This window comes from Vulpes lagopus, chromosome X, assembly GCF_018345385.1.
Source record: "Vulpes lagopus strain Blue_001 chromosome X, ASM1834538v1, whole genome shotgun sequence".
NCBI lineage: Eukaryota > Metazoa > Chordata > Mammalia > Carnivora > Canidae > Vulpes > Vulpes lagopus.
This window is the reverse complement of record NC_054848.1, coordinates 41,012,951-41,033,998: the sequence shown is the minus strand read 5'-3', so window position 1 is coordinate 41,033,998 and position 21,048 is coordinate 41,012,951. Positions and strand designations below refer to the sequence as shown.

Here is a 21,048-nt window from a genome sequence, read left to right as displayed (position 1 = left end):
AGTGAAAAAGACAGTAGGATAAGTTTCTATCATTTTATTTTTTTAAGATTTTATTTATTCATGGGGGGGGGGGAGCATGAGAGCACAAGCAGGGGGAGGGGCAGAGGGAGAAGAAGAAGCAGACCCCCAGCTGAGCAGGGAGCCTGATGTGGGCCTTGATCCTAGGACCCTAAGATCATGACATGAACTGAAGGCAGACATTTAACTGACTGAGCCACCCAGGCGCTCCAGTTTCTATCATTTTAAAGAATACATATATCACAAACAGAATGCTAACAGACATATGAACATTAAAGGTGCTTCTGGTGAGGTTTCAGATAAAATGAGGAACATGTTACTGGAAACTGAAAGAAAAACTATCCTTGTTATATAATGGCAGAAAACTTGGGAGAATTGTGTTCTACAGTTATGTAGGAACTAAAACTTGTAAGGAATGAACTTGGATATTTAGCTGAGAGATTTTCAAGCAAAGTATTGAAGGCGCAGCCTGGGTTCGTCTTGCTGCTTATAGTAAAAAAGTAGGACAAAAGGAATACATTGAGTAAGGAACTATTTAACAGAAAAGAAACGACACTTGATGATTTGGTATATTCTCAACCTACCCATATTGTAATGAAGGCTAAAGTTAGACAATTCATTGTTGAGAACAATGAATTGTCTGTGGAAATTTTCTGCGGAAAGCCAAGGGTGTAGCTAGATAATCTTTTCCTGGAAAGATTAGGTATATGGCCAATGGATCCACTGAACCATCTCAGCAAGATCCAGGAATAGAGGGTGCCTGGGTGGCTCACTAGGTTAAGCATCCAGCTCTTGATATTAGCTCACGTCATGATCCAAGTCCAGAACATCATCATGATCCCATCAAGTCCAGAACATCAGGCTCCTTGCTCTGTGGGGAGCCTGCTTCTTCCTCTCCCTGCCACTCCCCCTGCTCGTGCGCACGCTCTCTCTCTCTCTGTCAAATGCATAAAATCTTTTTAAAAATCTAGGAACAGAGATGGGATTATCCAGTACAGATCATTGGGGTCCCTTTTGTCTAATGCAGACATACATAAGAGAGTCACAAGGCTTTTGAGAACATTATATGCATAGAAACACTGCCAGCTTGAACTGAAAGAGAAAGATACAGGACAAAATGAGAAAATGCTGAAAGCTTCCAGGTTGGTGAACATGTGGAGGTGGGGAGACTGGTGTGCCTAAAGAGCATGGCTGCTTTGCACCCTATCCCCATACCTTGCTTTATGCATCTCTTCATCTGGCTGTTGGCTTGCTTACTTTATCCTATCCTTTAATAAACTGGCAAACATCAAAAAAAATGAGACAAGGCTGCCAGCCTTCCAAAACTTTATAGGCAGAAAACCAGCTGATGGAACTACCTAGCTATAAATGTGTGCCACTGTGCCAGAAAAAAGGAAGAATGACTTAAAACGCAGAGAGCGGGATCCCTGGGTGGCGCAGCGGTTTGGCGCCTGCCTTTGGCCCAGGGCGCGATCCTGGAGACCCGGGATCGAATCCCACATCAGGCTCCTGGCGCATGGAGCCTGCTTCTCCCTCTGCCTGTGTCTCTGCCTCTCTCTCTTTCTCTCTGTATGACTATCATAAATAAATAAAATTAAAAAAAAAAAAAAAACGCAGAGAGCCTCAGGTGCATCAGAGTGGGACCAGAAGCAGAGGCCAATGGAGCCACTGCAGGCATTGCAGAGGCTAGAAGTGTTGCAATAGGTGCACAAGATCAAGGAAGAATCTTGTAAGCTCAAGAATTATGCAAGAGAAAGAAATACTATTGTGATAACTCAATTCTGTCTTCCTGATGGTTCTTCCTTTATAAATCAGTTTCCCCTGGACTCTAATCAGGGAAAAAGCACGGCAGTTTGCTGCACAGGCAGAAAGTCAAACTATGGTTTGGTTTCTATGGTTCACTCTTCCAATGGGACATTTGGGCACTGTTGGGGACAGTATTTTATCCATGACTTGTCATCTGAATATCGATTAGCAACTGGATACTGATTACCTGCACAGACTGGACAACATCATCAGAACACCATCACAGCTCTCAAGTTGTGCACCATACAGAAATTCACAAAAAAAAAAACTAAAAAACAAGTTAAAAAAAAAAAAAACAGCCAGGGATGCCTGGGTGGCTCAGCGGCTTGCCTGCCCTCAGCCCAGGGCGTGATCCTGGCGTCCTGAGATCGATTCCCACATCAGGCTCCCTGCATGGAGCCTGCTTCTCCCTCTGCCTGTGTCTCTGCCTCTCTCTCATGAATGAGTAAATAAAATATTAAAAAAAAAAAAAAAGAAAGAAACAGCCAGAACAGAGTGTCAGAAAAGCACAGGAAAGACTTAAAAAATGAAAGGTAATAGATTAAGGACTCAAGATAATGGTGAAGATGAAAACACTTGGAATTCAAATTCTACTCAACAGATGTAATGAGATTAGTACAATATGTACACTAATAATTGTTTCACTTATAATTTAATGCAACTAGGGCAGCCCGGGTGGCTCAGCGGTTTAGCGTGGCCTTCAGCCAGGGTGTGATCCTGGAGACCAGGGATCGAGTCCCACATCGAGCTCCCTGTGTGGAGCCTGCTTCTCTCTCTGCCTGTGTCTGTGCTTCTTTCTCTCTCTCTGTGTCTCTCATGAATAAATAAAATCTGTTTAAAAATAAATAAATAGGGATCCCTGGGTGGCGCAGTGGTTTGGTACCTGCCTTTGGCCCAGGGCGCGATCCTGGAGACCTGGGATTGAATCCCACGTCGGGCTCCCAGTGCATGGAGCCTGCTTCTCCCTCTGCCTGTGTCTCTGCCTCTCTCTCTCTCTCTCTGTGTGACTATCATAAATAAATAAAAATTTTTAAAAATAAATAAATAATTTAATGCAACTAAAATTCTACTGGGAGAATTAATGAAGTGCACTTGTGATGAGCACTGGGTATTATATGTAAGTCTTGAATTGCTAAATTGTACACCCAAAACTAGTATTATACTGTAATATACTATTACAGAATACTATTATTTTTTTGAGTTTCTTTTTTTAAAGATTTTATTTATTTATTCAGAGAGAGAGAGAGAGAGAGAGGAAGGCAGAGACACAGGCAGAGGGAGAAGCAGGCTCCATGCAGGGAGCCCAACACAGGACTCGATCCCAGGTCTCCAGGATCACACCCCGGGCTGCAGGCGGTGCTAAACCGCTGCGCCATTGGGGCTGCCCAATTAACTGGAATTTAAATAAAACTTTAAAAAATTCTACTGGGGAAGTAGAACTCCTTTTCCTTTTTCAAGGAAACTATATTTTGAAATGTATCCTTAATCCCCTTAGTGGGTGTGGGTAAAAACACATGATCAATAGAAGAGGATAGAATGTCCAAAAATAAACCCACACATACATGTCAATTAATATTCAACAAAGAAGGAAGAATATACAATGGGAAAAAGACAGTCTTTACAACAAATAGTGTTGGGAAAAATGGACAGCTACATGCAAAAGAATGAAACTGGACCATTCTTTACACCATACAAAAAAATAAAATGGATTAAAGACTGAAATGTGAGACCTAAAATAATACAACTCCTCAAATACAACATAGGCAATAACTTCATGGACATCACCCTTAGCAACATATTTATGGATATATCTCCTCAGGCAAAGGAAAGAAAACAAAATATTGGGACTACATCAAAATAAAAAGCTTCCACACAGCAAAGAAAACCATCAACAAAATGAACAGGTAACCTGTTAATGGGAGAAGATATCTGCAAATGATGTATCTGATAAGGGGTTAATATACAAAATACACAAAGAACTTATACAACACAACACTAAAAAAACTGATTAAAAAATGGGCAGAAAGGGGCACCTGGGTGGCTCAGTGGTTGAGCATCTGCCTTTGGCTTAGATGGTGATCCCGGGGTCCTGGGATTGAGTCCTACATAGGGCTCCCTGCAAGGAGTCTGTTTCTCCCTCTACCTATGTCTCTGCCTCTGTGTCTCTCATGAATAAATAAATTAAATTTCTTAAAATAAATTAATTAATTAAAAATTAAAAATGGGCAGAGAACTTAAAAGACATTTTTCAAGAGAAGACAGGTGGAGAGCCGACAGACACCAAAAAGATGTTCAAAATCACTCATCATCAGGGAAATATAAATCAAAACCACAATGAGATAGCACCTCACACAGTCAGAATGGCTAGTATCAAAAAGAAAAGAAACAGGGACGCCTGGGTGGCTCAGCGGTTGAGCATCTGCCTTCAGCTTAAAGCGTGATCCCAGGTCCTGGAATCGAGTCCCACATCAGGCTTCCTGCATTGGAGCCTGCTTCTCCCTCTGCCTGTGTCTCTCTGCCTCTCTCTCTCTCTGTGCCTCTCAAGAATAAATAAATAAAATCAAGAAGGAAAGGAAAGAAAGGAAAGGAAAGGAAAGGAAAGGAAAGGAAAGGAAAGGAAAGGAAAGGAAAGGAAAGGAGGAAGGAAGGAAGGAAGGAAGGAAGGAAGGAAGGAAGGAAGGAAGGAAGGAAAGAAAGAAAGAAAGAAAGAAAGAAAGAAAGAAAGAAAGAAAGAAAGAAAGAAAAAAGAAAAGAAGAAAAGAAAAGAAAAGAAAGAAAAGAAAAAAAAGAAAAGAAAAGAAAAGAAAAGAAAAGAAAAGAAAAGAAAAGAAAAGAAAAGAAAAGAAAAGAAAAGAAAAAACAAGTGTTGGCAAAGACGTGGAAAAAAAGAAATCCTAGTGAACCTTAATAGGAATGTAAGTTGGTGCAACCACTGTGGAAAACAGTATGGAAGTACTTTTAAAAAAATTAGAAATAGGGGTGCCTGGGTGGCTCAACCATTTAAGTGTCTGCCTTCTGCTCAGGTCAGGATCCCAGGATCCTGGGATCAAGCCACACAATGGGCTCCCTGCCTGAGAACTCAACTTCCCCTCTCCCTCTGTCTGCCCCTCCTCCTGCTCAGGCTCATGCATGCTGTCTCTGACAAATAAATAAATAAAATATATTTTTTAAATTAGAAATAGAAATACCATTTGATCTAGTAACTCCACTAGTGGCATTTACCCAAAGAAAATGAAAACACTAATTTGAAAAGATATATGTTTACTGCAGCATTATTTACACTAGCCAAGATATGGAAACAACCCAAGTGTCCATCCACAGATGAATGGATAAAAAAAAATACGGTATGTATATATACACACACACAATGGAATATTGCTCAGCCGTAAAAAAACAATGAGGGATGCCTGGATGGCTCAGTGGTTGAGCATCTGCCTTTGGCTCAGGGTGTGATCCCAGGGTCCTGGGATTGATTCTCACATCTGGCTCCCTGCAGGGAAACTGCTTCTCCCTCTCCCTGTTTCTCTGCCTCTCTCTGTGTGTCTCTCATGAATAAATAAAATCTTAAAAAAAAAAAAAAAGAATGAGATCTTGCCATCTGCGAAAACACAGATGGACCTAGAAGGTATTATGCTAAGTGAAATAAGTCAGGCAGAGAAAGACAAGTACAAGTACCATATGATTTTACTTATACATGGAATCTAAAAAATAAAACAGACTCAAAATACAGAGAACAAACTGATGGCTGCCAGAGTATATATAGCTGGATGGGGGAACAAGCTAAATAGATAAAGAGGACTAAGAGGCAGAAACTTCCAATTATAAAATAAATAAGTCACACAGATGAAAAGTACAGCACAGAGGGGGCACCTGGGTGGCTCAGATGGTTAAGTGTCCGACTCGATTTCAGTTCAGGTCATGATCTCAGGTTTGTGAGATTGGGCTCCACGCTCAATGAGGAGTCTACTTGAGATTCTTTCTCCCTCTGCTTTCATGCTCTCTCACTCTCTCTCTAAAATAATTAAATAAATCTTTAAAAAAAAAAAGAACAGCATAGGGAATATAGTTAAAAATAATGTAATAACATAGAGAGACAGATAGTGACTACACTTATGTGGTGAACAGAGTCAAATATAAAATTGCTGAATCAGTTCTGAAAAATAGTTTTGCTGGATATTAGATTGCTGGTTAACTGTTATTTTCTTTCGTTATATTGAATATGTTATCCCACTGCTTTCATTATTGAGATTCTATTATTTGCTGAGACATTGTCATCAAACCTTTGTTAAAGTATGATTTTCTTTTGTTGTTTGAATATATTTAAAATAAGTGCTTTGGGGGCTCCCAGGTGGCTCAGTGGCTGAGCATCTATCTGCCTTTGGCTCAGGTCGTGATCCTATAGTCCTGGGATTGAGTCCAGCATTGGGCTCCCCATAGGGAGCCTGCTTCTCCCTCTGCCTATGTCTCTGCCTCTCTCTGTGTGTCTCTCATGAATCAATAAAAAAATCTTTAAAAAAATTACTGAATCAATGTTGTACACCTGAAACTAATATAACGTGGTATGTTAATTATGCTTTAATTTTAAAAATCTGTATATATAGGGATCCCTGGGTGGCGCAGCGGTTTGGCGCCTGCCTTTGGCCCAGGGTGTGATCCTGGAGACCCGGGATTGAATCCCACGTCGGGCTCCTGGTGCATGGAGCCTGCTTCTCCCTCTGCCTATGTCTCTGCCCCTCTCTCTCTCTCTCTCTCTCTCTCTCTCTCTGTGTGTGTGTGTGTGTGACTATCATAAATAAATAAAAATTTAAAAAAATCTATATCTATAATCTATAAATTTCCCTGGGGTAGGAGTAACTTGAAAAAGTCAAAAGAAAAAAAATAAAAAATAAAAAAAATAAAAAAATAAAATAAATAAATAAATAAATAAAAAGTCAAAAGATAAATAACTAACTGGCTATGAAGTCCCTGCATATGGTAACCAACTGTCAGAAGCCTAAAGAGTCTAAAGGTCTGACACAAGTAACTTCCAACAGCTTTCTTATGTAGTATATCATATACCCAGTATCACTATGCTTTTAGATGGCATGTTTTGCTTAGAAATATTTTGCCCTGCGGATCCCTGGGTGGCGCAGTGGTTTGGCGCCTGCCTTTGGCCCAGGGCGCGATCCTGGAGACCCGGGATTGAATGCCACGTCGGGCTCCCGGTGCATGGAGCCTGCTTCTCCCTATGCCTGTGTCTCTGCCTCTCTCTCTCTCTCTCTCTCTCTGTGACTATCATAAATAAATAAAAATTTAAAAAAAAGAAATATTTTGCCCTAAAACTCTTAAGTCCACACAAAGTAACTGGTATATCAATGAATAACTTGCCTCTCGGTCAGATACATTTTCATTAACCAATCATATGATAATCTGTTTTAGCCTTTCTTTTATTATACAACAACTGCAAGGAAAATCTTCTCATTTTTAATTATAAACACTGAATGAAAAATCTTTTCAAAAATAAAAAAAGCCACAGAAAAGCTGTGATACCATTCATACAAGACTGTAATTAAAGAGAGATGTCGGCATGTCTCAGTCCATTAAGCATCTGCCTTCAGCTTAGGTCATGATCTCAGGGTCCTGGGATGGAGCCCCACAGAGCTGGGAGCCTGCTTCTCCCTGCTTCTGCCTCCTTTCTCTGTCTCTTGTGAATAAATAAATAAAATCTTTATAAAGGGGGCACCTGGGTGGCTCAATGGTGATCACCATTGGTTCAGGTTGTGATCCCAGGGTCCTGGGAGCAAGTCCCACATCAGGCTCCTCACAGGGAGCCTGCTTCTCCCTCTGCCTAGGTCTCTGTCTCTCTTTCTGGGTCTCTCATGAACAAATAAATAAAATCTTTTAAAAAATTAAAATTTTAAAAATAAAATCATTAAAAATAGATTATAATTGAAGATCTTATTTCCATCATCCATATGAAGATCTATCAAAAGATTTTTTGACCCTCAAGTATCATGAAATCTTTACTATAGAGGAATTATTGATTTCCCTATGGAGGCATTGTAATACATGTGTCTGATTGCACTTCTTACTCTGTTATGTCTTCCCAAAATGTCAGAGATCAATCTAGACATCTTTGTCTTCTTCCGGATCTTAGAGAAAAGCTCAGTTAATCTTCACACACTGTTGGTGGGAACATAAATTGGTACAGCCACCGCAGAAAACACTATGGTGCTTACAAACACTGAGAAAAAAGTACATAGCACTAAATGCGTACGTTTAAAAGAGAGAAGTCGGGGGATCCCTGGGTGGCGCAGCGGTTTGGCGCCTGTCTTTGGCCCAGGGCGCGATCCTGGAGACCCGGGATCGAGTCCCACGTCGGGCTCCCGGTGCATGGAGCCTGCTTCTCCCTCTGCCTGTGTCTCTGCCTCTCTCTCTCACTGTGTGCCTATCATAAATAAATAAAAAATTTAAAAAAAATAAATAAAAATAAAAATAAAAGAGAGAAGTCTCGAAAAGTCTAAGGTCGCACCTCAAAAACCTAAGAAAAAAGACCATATTAAGGATATGTTGCTTAAAGGTACAAATTTGAAACTAGTAGATAAATAAGTACTAGAGAGCTAACGCACAGCAAGTTGATGATAGAATACAATATTATAAACTTCAAAGTTGCTTTTTCTTAAGATTTTTTTTATTTATTCATGAGAGACACAGAGAGAGAAAGGCAGAGACACAGGCAGAGGGAGAAGCAGTCTCCTTGCAGGGAACCCAATGTGGGACTCGATCCCAGGACCCTGGGATCATGTCCTGAGCCCAAGGAAGACGTTCAACCACTGAGCCACCCAGGCATCCCTCAAAGTTGTTTTTTAAAGATTTATTCATTTATTCATTTATTTGAGAAAGAGAGGGTACAAGGTGGGGGGAGGGGGAGCAGGAGAGGGAGAAGCAGACTCCCAGCTGAGCAGGGAGCACAACTCAGGGTTCCATCCCAGTACCCTGGGATCATGACCTGAGCCAAAGGCAGATGCTTAACCGACTCAGTCACCCAGGCACCCCAAACTTCAAAATCGTCAAGAAACTAGACCTAAATTGTTCCCACCACAAAAAAGAAATTATAATTATGCAATGAGATAGAGATGTTAGCAAACACAATAGTAATCATATTGCAATATATAAATGCATCAAATCAGTATGTGTATACCTCAGGGGATCCCCGGATGTCTCAGCGGTTGGGCGTCTGTCTGCCTTCGGCCCAGGGCATAGTCCAGGAGACCCGGGTTCGAGTCCCGTGTCGGGCTCCCTGCATGGAGCCTGCTTGTGTCTCTGCCCCTCTCTCTCTCTCTCTCTCTCTCTCTCATGAATAAATAAATAAAATCTTTAAAAAAAATAAAAATAAAAATAAAAATAAACCAATATGTGTACACCTCAAACTTTGTTATATAACAATTATATTTTAGTTTTTTAAAAAGACCAAAATAAACCCAGAGCAAGCAGAAGGAAATAGAAAAGAGCAGAAATTAATAAAGTTGAAAACAGAAAAATAATAGATAAAAAAATCAATGAAACAAAGAAGTGGCTCTTTGAAAAGGTCAATAAAATTGAGAAACTTCTGGCAAGACTGAAAAAAAGAGAAGAATCAAATTACCAATATCAAGAATGAAACAAAGGATATCACCAAAGACCCTGCAGACACCAAAAGGATGAAGCAAGTATAAACAACTCTTCATATATACATTTGATAATTTAGATGAAATGGACTGATTCTTTAAAAAAAAAAAAAAAGCACCAACTACCACAAATTGACTGATATGAAATGGATAATTTGAATAGCCCTAAAACAACTAAGGAAATTTAATCCATAATTTAAAACTCACCAAAAAAGAAATCAGTCGATCAATCAATCTGTGGCCTAGATGATTTTCCTGGAGAATTTTACCAATTTTTTTTTAAAGATTCTATTTTAGGGATCCCTGGGTGGCGCAGCGGTTTGGCGCCTGCCTTTGGCCCAGGGCGCGATCCTGGAGACCCGGGATCGAATCCCACATCGGGCTCCTGGTGCATGGAGCCTGCTTCTCCCTCTGCCTGTGTCTCTGCCTCTCTCTCTCTCTCTGTGACTATCATAAGTAAATAAAAAAAAAAAAAAAAGAAAGATTCTATTTTATTCATGAGAGACAGAGAGAGAGGCAGAGACATAGGCATAGAGAAAAGCAGGCTCCATGCAGGGAGCCTGATGCACACTCCATCCTGGGGCCCCAGGATCATGCCAGGAGCTGAAGGCAGATGTTCAATCGCTGAGCCACCCAGGCGTCCCTTACCAAATTCTTTTAAAGAATTAACACCGGCAGCCCGGGGTTTAGCGCCGCCTTTGGCCCAGGTTGTGATCCTGGAGACCCGGGCTCCCTGCATGGAGCCTGCTTCTCCCTCTGCCTGAGTCTCTGCCTCTCTCTCTCTCTCTGTCTCTCATGAATAAATAAATAAAATCTTTAAAAAAATTAACACCAATTACAACACCTCTTACAGGAAAAAGAGGAAGTAATTCTTCCAAACTCATTCTAGGATGCTAGCATTTGCCTGTGACAGGCTAAAAAGGGACCTCCCACACACAAAGATATTCACATCCTAATCCTGGCAACCTGTGAATATCACCTTTATAGGGCAAGAACAAAAGAGTCTTTGCAGATGTGATTAAGGATCTTGAGATGAGAGGAGTACCCTGAATTATCCAGGTGGGTCCTAAATGCAATCACATGTATCCCGATAAGAGAGAGGCAAAAGAACTTGACACACACACACAGAAGGCAGTGATGTGAAGACAGAGCCAAGAGATTTGAAGATGCTGGCCATAAGAATAAAACAATGAAGCCAAAGAATAGCTGCAGCCAGCCAGAAGCTAGAAGAGAGGCAAGGAATAGATTCTCCCCTAAAGGCTCCAGAGGGAGTACAGACAGCCCTGTCAAAACCTTTATTTTGGCCCAAGGATACTTACTTTGGACTTAAGGCCTCCTTAAGAACTATGAGAGAATCAATTTCTGTTATTCTAAGCCACCAAGTTTGTGGTGATTTGTTGCAGAAAACACATGAAACTAATACATTCCCTGATTACAAAATCAGACAAATACAATATAAAAAAGAAAACTACACACCAATATCACTCATGAATATGTAGGAAAAAATTCTTGATAAAATATTAGCAAATATAATTCAACAATATATTAAAAGAATTATACACCATGACCAACTGGAGTTTACTCCAGGAATGCAAGGCAGGTTCCATATTCAAAAATCAATCCAGGTGAGGGACACCTGGGTGGCTCAGCAGTTGAGCGTCTGCCTTTGGCTCAGGGTGTGATCCCAGAGTCCTGAGATCGAGTTCCACATAGGGCTCTCTGCATGGAGCCTGCTTCTCCTTCCTCTTCCTATGTCTCTGCCTCTCTCTGTGTGTCTCTCATGAATAAATAAATAAAATCTTTTTAAAAAATCAATCCATGGGCAGCCCGGGTGGCTCAACAGTTTAGCGCCGCCTTCTGCCCAGGGTATGATCCTGGAGACCTGGGATCGAGTCCCACGTCAGGCTCCCTGCATGGAGCCTGCTTCTCCCTCTGTCTGTGTCTCTGCCTCTCTCTCTCTCTGTGTCTCTCATGAATGAATAAAAAAAGAAAAATCAATCCATGTAATTCACATTAACAGGATCTTAAAAATCACATGATAACTAATGTAAAAAAATTTTTGACAAAATTCAACTCATTTCCGCCAAAAATATGAACAGAAACAGGAATAGACAGGAACTTCTTCAACTTGATAAAGAGCATCTAAACCAAAACTACAACTGATATTATATTTAATGGTGAAAGACAATATTAACAGCAGGCAAGAATATCCAAGGGGCATCCCGGGTGGCTCAGTGGTTTAACGCCACCTTCAGCCCAGGGCCTGATCCTGGAGACCGGGGATCGAGTCCCACATCAGGCTCCCTGCATGGAGCCTGCTTCTCCCTCTGCCTGTGTCTCTGTCTCTCTCTCTCTCTCTGTGTCTCTCATGAATAAATTTAAAAATCTTAAAAAAAAAAAAAAGAATATTCATTCTCACAATTCTTATTCAACATAGTCCTAGAAGTTCTAATAACGTAAAATTAGGCAGGAAATGGAAATGACAGGTATACAGAATAAAAAAGAAAAAAGCCCCTATTTATAAATGAAATGATTGCCTATGGAGAAAAATCACCAAAAAATCTCTAAAAACATAAAAACCTCAGGACGCCTGGGTGGCTTGGCAGTTGAGCATCTATCTGCCTTCAGCTCAGGGCGTGATCCCGGAGTCTGGGATCAAGTCCCACATCAGGCTCCTTGTGGGGAGCCTGCTCTTCTCTCTGCCTGAGTCTCTGCCTCTCTCTGTGTCTTTCATGAATAAATAAATAAATAAATCTTTTAAAATAATAATAATAAAATAAAATAAAAATAAAAACCTCCTGGAGCTAATAATTGAATTCAATGAAGTCACAGGAAACAGGATACAATACAAAAACTCACTGTATTTGTTTGCAATGAAAATGTGGACTTCAAAATTTAAAAATATAAAATCATTTATAATCACTTAGAAATATGAAATACTCAAGTATAAATCTAACAAAACATGTAGAAAACTTATAAATCAATAACAACATGCTAGCAATCTTGAAAAGAAAAGGATAGGACTGGAGGCATTGTGCTGATTTCAAACTATCATACAAAAGCTATATAGTAATCAAAACAATATGGTATTGGCATAAAAACAGACACATAAGTTAACAGAATAGAACAGAGAACTCAGAAATAAACCCATGCATATATGGCCAATTAATTTATGACAAAGGACCCAAGAACTTTCAATGAGGAAAGGACAGTCTCTTCAATAAATGGCATTGGAAAAATTAGACAGCCAGTTCAGAAAAATGAAACTGGGGACCACTAGCTTATATCATACACAAAAATCAACTCAGAATGGATTAAAGACTTGAACCTAAGACCTTAAGCCAAAAAATCCAAGAAAACATAGGCAGTAAGCTCCCTGACAGTCTTGGTGATGCTTTTTTGGATTTAATACCAAAAGCAAAGGCAACAGAAGCAAACAAATGGGACGACATCCAACTAAAAAGCTTCTGCACAGCAAAGGAAACTACCAACTAAATGAAAAGGCAACCTACTGAAGGGTAGAATATATTTGTAAATCATATATCTGATAAGGGGCAATATCCAAAATATATAAGGAATCCATACAATTCAATAGCAAAAAAAAAAAAAAAAAATACTTATTTAAAAACAGGCAGAGGGATGCCTGGGTGGCTCAGCAGTTGAGTGCATCTGCCTTCGGTTCAGGGCATGATCCCAGGGTCCTGGGATTGAATCCCACATCGGGTTCCCTGCATGGAGCCTGCTTCTCCCTCTGCCTATGTCTCTGCCTCTCTCTTTCTGTGTCTCTCATGAATAGATAAATGATCTTTCAAAGAAGACATGCAGATGGCCAACAAGTACATGAAAATATCCCAACATCACTAATTTAGGGGCACCTGGCTGGCTTTGTCTGTAGAGCATGTGACTCTCGATCTCAGGGTTGAGTTTAAGCCCCACACTGGGCATGGAGCCTACTGAAAAAAAAAATCACTAATCTAATCATTGGAGAAATGCAAAATAAAACCAGAGTGAGACATCACCCCACACCTGTTAGAATGGCTAGTATCAAAAAGACAAGAAATAACAAGTGTTGGTGAGGATGTGAAGAAAAGGGAACACTTGTGCACTGTTGGTCGAACAGAAACTGGTATAGCCACCGTGGAAAACAGTATGAAGTTTCCTAAAAAAATTAAATCTAGAACTATCATATCATCCTGCAATGCCACTTGAGTATTTATTCAAAGTAGAATAAAACAGTAACAAAGAAAAAAAAAACAGTAACAAAGAAATATATGCAGCCCATGTTAATTGCCACATTATTTGCAATAGCCAAAATATGGAACCGATCTAAGTGTCTATTAACAGATGAATGGATAATGAAAATATGGGGTGTGTATGTGCGGTATACACACAATAGAATATTATTCAGCCATAAAAGAAAAGGGAAATCTTGCTATTTGCAAGAATATGGATGTACCTTGAAGGCATTCTGCTAAGTGAAATAAGGGAAATATAAAAAATAGTGCAAGGGGAAAAAAGGGGAAAGGATAGAAAATGAGTGGGAAATATCAGTGAGGGTGACAGAACATGAGAGACACCTAACTCTGGGAAATGAACAAGGGGTGGTGGAAGGGGAGATGGGTGGGGGCTTGGGGCGACTGGGTGATGGGCACTGAGGGGGACACTTGACGGGATGAGCACTAGTGATAAGCTATATGTTGGCAAATTGAACTCCAATAAAAAAATATATTAAAGACCTATATTAAAATGCAAAAAAAGAAAGAAAGAAAGAAAGAAAGAAAGAAAGAAAGAAAGAAAGAAAGACAAACACTGTATGAGGTCACTTATATGTGGGTTCTAAAAACAAAACAAAACAACAAAAAACAAGTTCACAGTACAGAGAACAGATTGGTGGATGCCAGATATGGGGCAAAATGGGGGAAGGGAGTCAAAAAGTACAAACTTCATTATAAAATAAATTACGTCATGGGGATGTAATGTACAGCATGACAACTATAGTTAATTAAACTGTATTGCATATTTAAAAGTTGCTATGAGGCTAAATCTTAAAAGCTCTCACCACAAGAAAAAAATTAACTATATATGGTGATGGATATTAACTAGCCTTATTGTGGTGATCATTTTGCAATACATACAAATATCGAATGATTATGTTGTATACCTGAAATTAATATAATGTTGAAGTCAAGAATACCTCAATTTAAAAAGAGCATGGTAGGGATGACTGGGTGGCCCTGCAGTTGAGCGTCAGCTTCAACTCAGGACATGATCCCGGGATCTGGGATTGAGTCCTGAATCGGACTCCTGCATGGAGCCTGCTTCTCCTTCCCCTGCCTATGTCTCTGCCTTTCTCTATATCTCTCATGAATAAATAAATAAAATCTTTTTAAAAAAGAACAACATATTGGAGAAAGAATAGACAATTTTATCAATGGAACAAACAGAAAGAAAGTAGACTTGGGCGCCTAGGTGGATCAGTCGGTTAAGCATCTGACTCTTCATTTCAGCTCAGGTCATGATCTCAAGGTCTTCAGATCAAGGTCTGCATCAGGCTCCACGCTCAGTATCAGTCTGCTATCCCTCTCCCTCCACTGCCCCCCCCCCCCGCCCCGCATCGCTTGCACAATTGTGCACACTCTCTCTCAAAATAAATAAAATCTTTAAAAAGAAACAGGAAAAAAAAAAAGAAAAAGAAACAGGAAATAGACCCACACAAATATAATCAACTGATCTTGGACAAAGGAGAAAAAGCAATTCTTTTTTTTTTTTTAATTTTTTTTTTTTTTATTCATGATAGGCACACAGTGAGAGAGGCACAGGCAGAGGGAGAAGCAGGCTCCATGCACCGGGAGCCCGACGTGGGATTCAATCCCGGGTCTCCAGGATCGCGCCCTGGGCCAAAGACAGGCGCTAAACCGCTGCACCACCCAGGGATCCCCGAGAAAAAGCAATTCAATGGAGAAAATAAATAGTGCTGAAACGACTGGACATCCATATGCAAACAAAAAAACTAGACTCGGTCCTTTTATCTTTCACAAAAATTAACTCTAAATGGATCTTAGACCTATATGTAAAATGTAGAACTATAAAGCTTCTACAAGATAATAAGAGAAAATCTAAGTGACTTGGGTTTGGAAATGTTTTAAAATACAACACCAAAATTACGATTCATGAAAGGAAAACTGACAAGTTGGACTTTATTAAAATTTTAAAATTCTGCTCTATGAAAGACACCATTAAGAAAATAGACAAGTCACAGAATGAAAGAAAATATTTACAGAACACACATCTGATAAAAGGACTTGTATTTAAAACATACAAACAATTCTTAAAACTCAACAATAACAAAATAAACAACCCAATTTAAAAATGGATAAAAGAGGGACGCCTGGGTGGCTCAGTGGTTGAGGGTCTGCCTTTGGCTCAGGGCGTGATCCCAGAGTCCTGGGATCGAGTCCCACACTGGGCTCCCAGCAGGAAGCCTGCTTCTCCCTCTGCCTATGTCTCTGCCTCTCTCTGTGTGTCTCTCATGAATAGATAAATAAAATATTTTTTAAAAATGGATAAAAAGGGGCAGCCCAGGTGGCTCAGCGGTTTAGCGCCGTCTTCAGCCCGGGGCCTGATCCTGGAGACCCAGGATCAAGTCCCACGTCGGGCTCCCTGCATGGAGCCTGCTTCTCCCTCTGCCTGTGTCTCTGCCTCTCTCTCTCTGTCTCTCATGAATAAATAAATAAAATCTTTTAAAAAAATGGATAAAAAGGGGGGCACCTAGGTGGCTCAGTCAGTTAAGTGTCCAACTCTTGATTTCAGCCTAGGTCATGATCTCAGAGTTGTGAGATAGAGCCCTATGTTGGGTTCCATGCCCAACAGGGAGCCTGCTGAAGATTCTCTCTCCCTCTCCCTTTGCCCCTCCCCTGCTCATGTTCTCTCTCTCTCAAATAAATACATAAATCTTTTTAAAAAGGACAAAAGATCTAAACAGACACTTGACAAAAGAAGATATACAGATGGCAAATGAGCACATACAACTATATTCAACATCATTACAGAATTGTAAACTAAAACAATGAGATACCATTACACACCTATTGGAATGGTTAAAATCCAAAAATCCGACAATATCAAATGCTGACAAGGATGTAGAGCAACAGGAATGCTCTCATTCATTGCTGGTTTGAATGCAAAATGGTGAAGAACTTTGGAAGACAGTTTGGCAGTTTCTTATAAAGCCAATCTTACCATATGACCCACAATTGCACTCCTACTTATTTACCCAAGTGAATTAAAAACTTACATCCAGGGATGCCTGGGTGGCTCAGTGGTTGAATATCTGCCTTTGGCTCAGGGCATGATCTCGGGTCCAGGGATCGAGTCCCACATCGGGCTCCCTGTGAGAAGCCTGCTTTTCCCTGTCTCTGCCTCTCTCTGTCTCTCATGAATAAATAAACTAAAAAAAAAAATTTTTTTTTTAAACTTATGTCCAGGGACAACTGGGTGGCTCAGTGGTTGAGCGTCTGCCTTTGGCTCAGGGCGTGATCCCAGAGTTCCGGGATCGAGTCCCACATTGGGCTTTCTGCATAGAGCCTGCCTTCTCCTCCCTCTGCCTGTGTCTCTGCCTCTCTATGTGTGTCTCTCATGAATAAATAAATAAAATCCTAAAAAAAAAAAAAACTTATGTCCACACAAAAACCTGTATACAAATGTTTATAGCAGCTTTATTCATAATTGCCCAAAACCAGGAACACATAAATGTCCTTCAATAGATGAATGGATAACCAAATTGTGGTACATCCATACAATAGAATTATTATTCAATGATAAAAATGAGCTATTAAGTCATGAAAAGACATGGAGGAAGTTAAAATGCAAATTGCTAAGCAAAAGAAGCTAATCTGAAAAGGCTACAGACTGTATGATTACAACTATGACATTTTAAAAGAGGTAAAACTATAGAGACAATTAAAAAAAAAAAACAGTGGTTGCCAGAAGTCCAAGCATAGGAGAGAAAAGATGAGTAGCTGAAGCACAGATCAAACTGCTCTGTATTGAAACTATAATGTTGGATATGTGTCATTATGCTTCTATCAAAACCTACAGAATGTGCAACACAAAGAATGAACCTTACTACAAAACCGTAGACTATAATTAATAATAGGGTATCCGAATCCATTCATCATAACAAATGTACTAAACTAATGCAAGAGATTAATCATGGGGAAACTGGGGAAATACAGAGTGGTACATGGAAGTATATGTACTATTTTCTCTATTATTTTGTAAATCTAAAATTCTACTAAAAAAATTAAGTCAATTAATTGTTTGACATGCACTTAGCATACAATCCAGCAATTGCATTCAACACATACAAAATCCTTACACAAACAATCATAGCATCTTTTTTTAAAAAGATTTTATTTATTTGACAAAGAGGGAGGGAGGGAGAGCACAAGCAGGGGGAGTGGCAGGCAGAGAGAGAGGGAGAAACAGACTCCTTGCTGAGCAAGGAGCCCAATGCAGAGCTCAATGCCAGGACCCTGGGATCTTGACCAGAGCCAAAAGCAGATGCTTAACCAACTGAGTCATCCAAGCGTCCCGAATCATAGCACCTTTATTCATAATAGTCAAAAACTGGAAACAACCAATAGGTCCTTCAACTAGAGGTTGGTTAAGCAAACTGTGGTACATTTATGCCATGGAATACTGTTCGGTAATAAAAAGGAACAAGCTATCCATATACACAACAATCTGCACAAATCTCCAGAGAATTATGCTGAGTAAAAAAAGCCAGTCCGAAAAGGTAATATACCATATTATTCCATTTATATGTCATTACTTGAAGTGACAAGACTATAGAATCAGAGCACAGATTAATGATGGCTACAGGTTAAGGACAGAGTGGGGGAGAAGTGGTTGTGTCTATTAAAAGGCAAGATGAGGGGTCCTTGTAGTGATGGAAATGTTCCCTATGTCAATATCCTGGCTGTGACACTATACCAAGGTTTTGCAGGACGTTCCTACTGGAGGACACTGAGTAAATGGTACATTGCATTTGTATCTACAATTATCTCAAAATTAAATTTATCTTAAAAAAAAAACAAAAGAAAAAAATTTTAAAGTAGGCTCCTCCTCCTTACCTCAAATGATCTGCCAGACTGTCCTGGAACCAAGGCAGGGAACCTCTGGGGTGATTTCCCATTAGCTGGCATGTTCACCCTGGGTCTCAGACCACCTTCCAAAGCTGGAGGGGAGTCTGTATGTGGGCTGCGATCAGAATGAATGGAAGATCCCGCAGCCTCCAGTAAGGAGAAAGCTCAACAGCTCCACAGAGACACCAAGAAATCCTAAAAGGACAGTATCCATGTCATCAGTGTTATTCCATATCTACACCACAAAGTTCAGCAACCCCCACTCTGAGTGTTAGGGTGGATTATGGAAACAATCATGATATTTGAAGTCAAATTAATGATCTCAGAGTCCTTTATACTGGGGTGGCTCCACAGGGAGCTTCATACCTTATCTAGCCAGCCTATTCCTCAACTCCAGGTTCAAGGTAGATCTGGGTTTGCAGGCAGAAATGGGGCAGCAAATGGTGCTAAAGCCCTAAGCCGTGGACAGAGGGAGGGCTTGTCCATGGGGACTTGGTGGGTGTCTGTGGAGGCAGGAAACCTGGAGACCTGGCAATCTGAATGAAAGGTATCTCTTTCTGCTCTCTTTAATTATCTTGCCATTTTAGGGTGAAAAATCCCTCCTGAATTCTACAGGAAGCTCTTAGCCTCTTCTTTCCAGAAGACGGTTCAACATCAATAATGTTATTTATTAATCAACAAATGGGGGGACGGCCATGCTGCTATGAACTTACACCAGAAAAGCATATGACACAATTCAGGAGACATTACCAATAAGACTCCCAATTAAAATTAGGGAAGATGTAAATCACTTAAATATCACAAAAATCATTTACTAAACATAGCCCTGAACTATGATGCTAAAAAATACAATGATGCCATTAAAATTATCAACAACATAGGGATGTCTGACACAGCTCAAAATTGTTTTGCTGGCTCTAGCTCACACTATGGAAGATGAAACAATCAGAATGAATGTTGTAAGGAAATGGAAATGTGGCTTTCTTTGCCAATGATATGATTTTATACATAGAAAAAGACAGTACTAGCATTCATAGAGCAATTTGATAAGGGGCTGGATACTGCATAAATTTATAAGAGCATATAGTTTTTCCTCTATAATAGCAATGGTCAAATGAAAACGGGGGGGGGGGGGGGGGCAACGACCAATTAGTAACAGCAGGAAATACGCAAAATACATTGAAGGAGTTGAACTTCTACGATTAAAAAATTGACAAATATAAAGTAGTCACACAAATATACCATATCCTTGGATAAGAAGATGTTATAAAAATGTCAACCCTCCCAAAAGCATTATAGTAATGTAAATAATAAATTTAGGGTAGCCCTGGTGGCTCAGCGGTTTGGCGCCACTTTCAGCCCAGGGTGTGATCCTGGAGACCTGGGATTGAGTCCCACGTCGGGCTCCCTGCATGGAGCCTGCTTCTCCCTCTGCCTGTGTCTCTGCCTCTGTGTGTGTGTCTCTCTCTCTCTCAAAATAAATAAATAAATAAACAAACAAATAAATAAATAAATAAATAAATAAATAAATAAATAAAATCTTTAAAAATAATAATAAATTTAAAAAAACACAACTCTCAATAATAAGATGGTGTATATAGAATGTTGTGGAATGCAGCTAAAGAGATCCTTAAAGAAAAATTCATGTTCTAAATGGCTTATAACAAAGAAGAAAGACTGAACATTAGTGAATTAACATCCTATTTAAAAAGTTAAAATGGTACAGAAAAGAGCAGAAATTAAGGAAATATAAAACAAAGGTACATCAGAGAGGATCAACAAGGCCAAAAGTTGGTTCTTTGGAAAGACTAGTAAGATCAGCACACCTCCGGGGAGGGAGACTGATAAGGAGAAATCTAAACACACACTCTATTAAGACTTGACAAGACGCAGCGAGGAATCTGAAACCTGACTGCCCCAGAAGCCCCATCCCCTGACATGCACAGATTCCCATTCACCAGTCTTTAACTTCCCACCAATGGACCTTCACGAACTGACAATTCATCATTCCCAAAGCCAACAAAGCCATCACCTCAAAATCACTGATGACTGTCACTCCATAAAACCTCGTGCACTCGCTTTAGCGCCGCGCGCCAACAAGACTTAAACGTCCTCTGAGGGCCACTTCCGTTTCCTGTCCACCCCGACAGTGCCCCTTCTGGGGTGCTGGTCTCGCACAGGATCCTAAGGGCTGTGATGCTGCGGTCTACTTGCTCTGAGACGTGCGCTTACGGATCTGCGGAGACTTTGCCCTTGAGTGGTGGTGTCGGGAAAGGAACATGGCTGTGCGGAGGCGTTCCTCCGTGGGGGCCGCCATCTTTGCGCCCATTCCGTACAGTGGGCTGTTCCATGGGAGGCGGGGGCTGGGGGCGCAGTTCCGGGGTAGAAACCTACGGGCAAGCATTCCGGGAGGAGCTGGTCTTTGGAACTGG

The 21,048-nt window shown here is 40.3% G+C and overlaps 1 protein-coding gene across 2 annotated transcripts in view; it reads right to left on the bottom strand.

Annotated features, from left to right (window-relative positions):
• ZNF157 (zinc finger protein 157) overlaps positions 1-20,847 on the bottom strand; it is a 51,532-nt gene extending 30,685 nt beyond the window's left edge. For both annotated transcript variants that reach the window (XM_041740269.1, XM_041740271.1), the window contains exons 1-2: positions 20,649-20,847; positions 18,605-18,811 (exon numbers count right to left, since the gene is read on the bottom strand). In XM_041740269.1, the coding sequence (XP_041596203.1) occupies positions 18,605-18,676 (72 nt within the window). In that variant the 5' untranslated portion in view covers positions 18,677-18,811; positions 20,649-20,847. The remainder of the gene's footprint in view (positions 1-18,604; positions 18,812-20,648) is intronic.
• Positions 20,848-21,048: the final 201 nt, after the last annotated feature.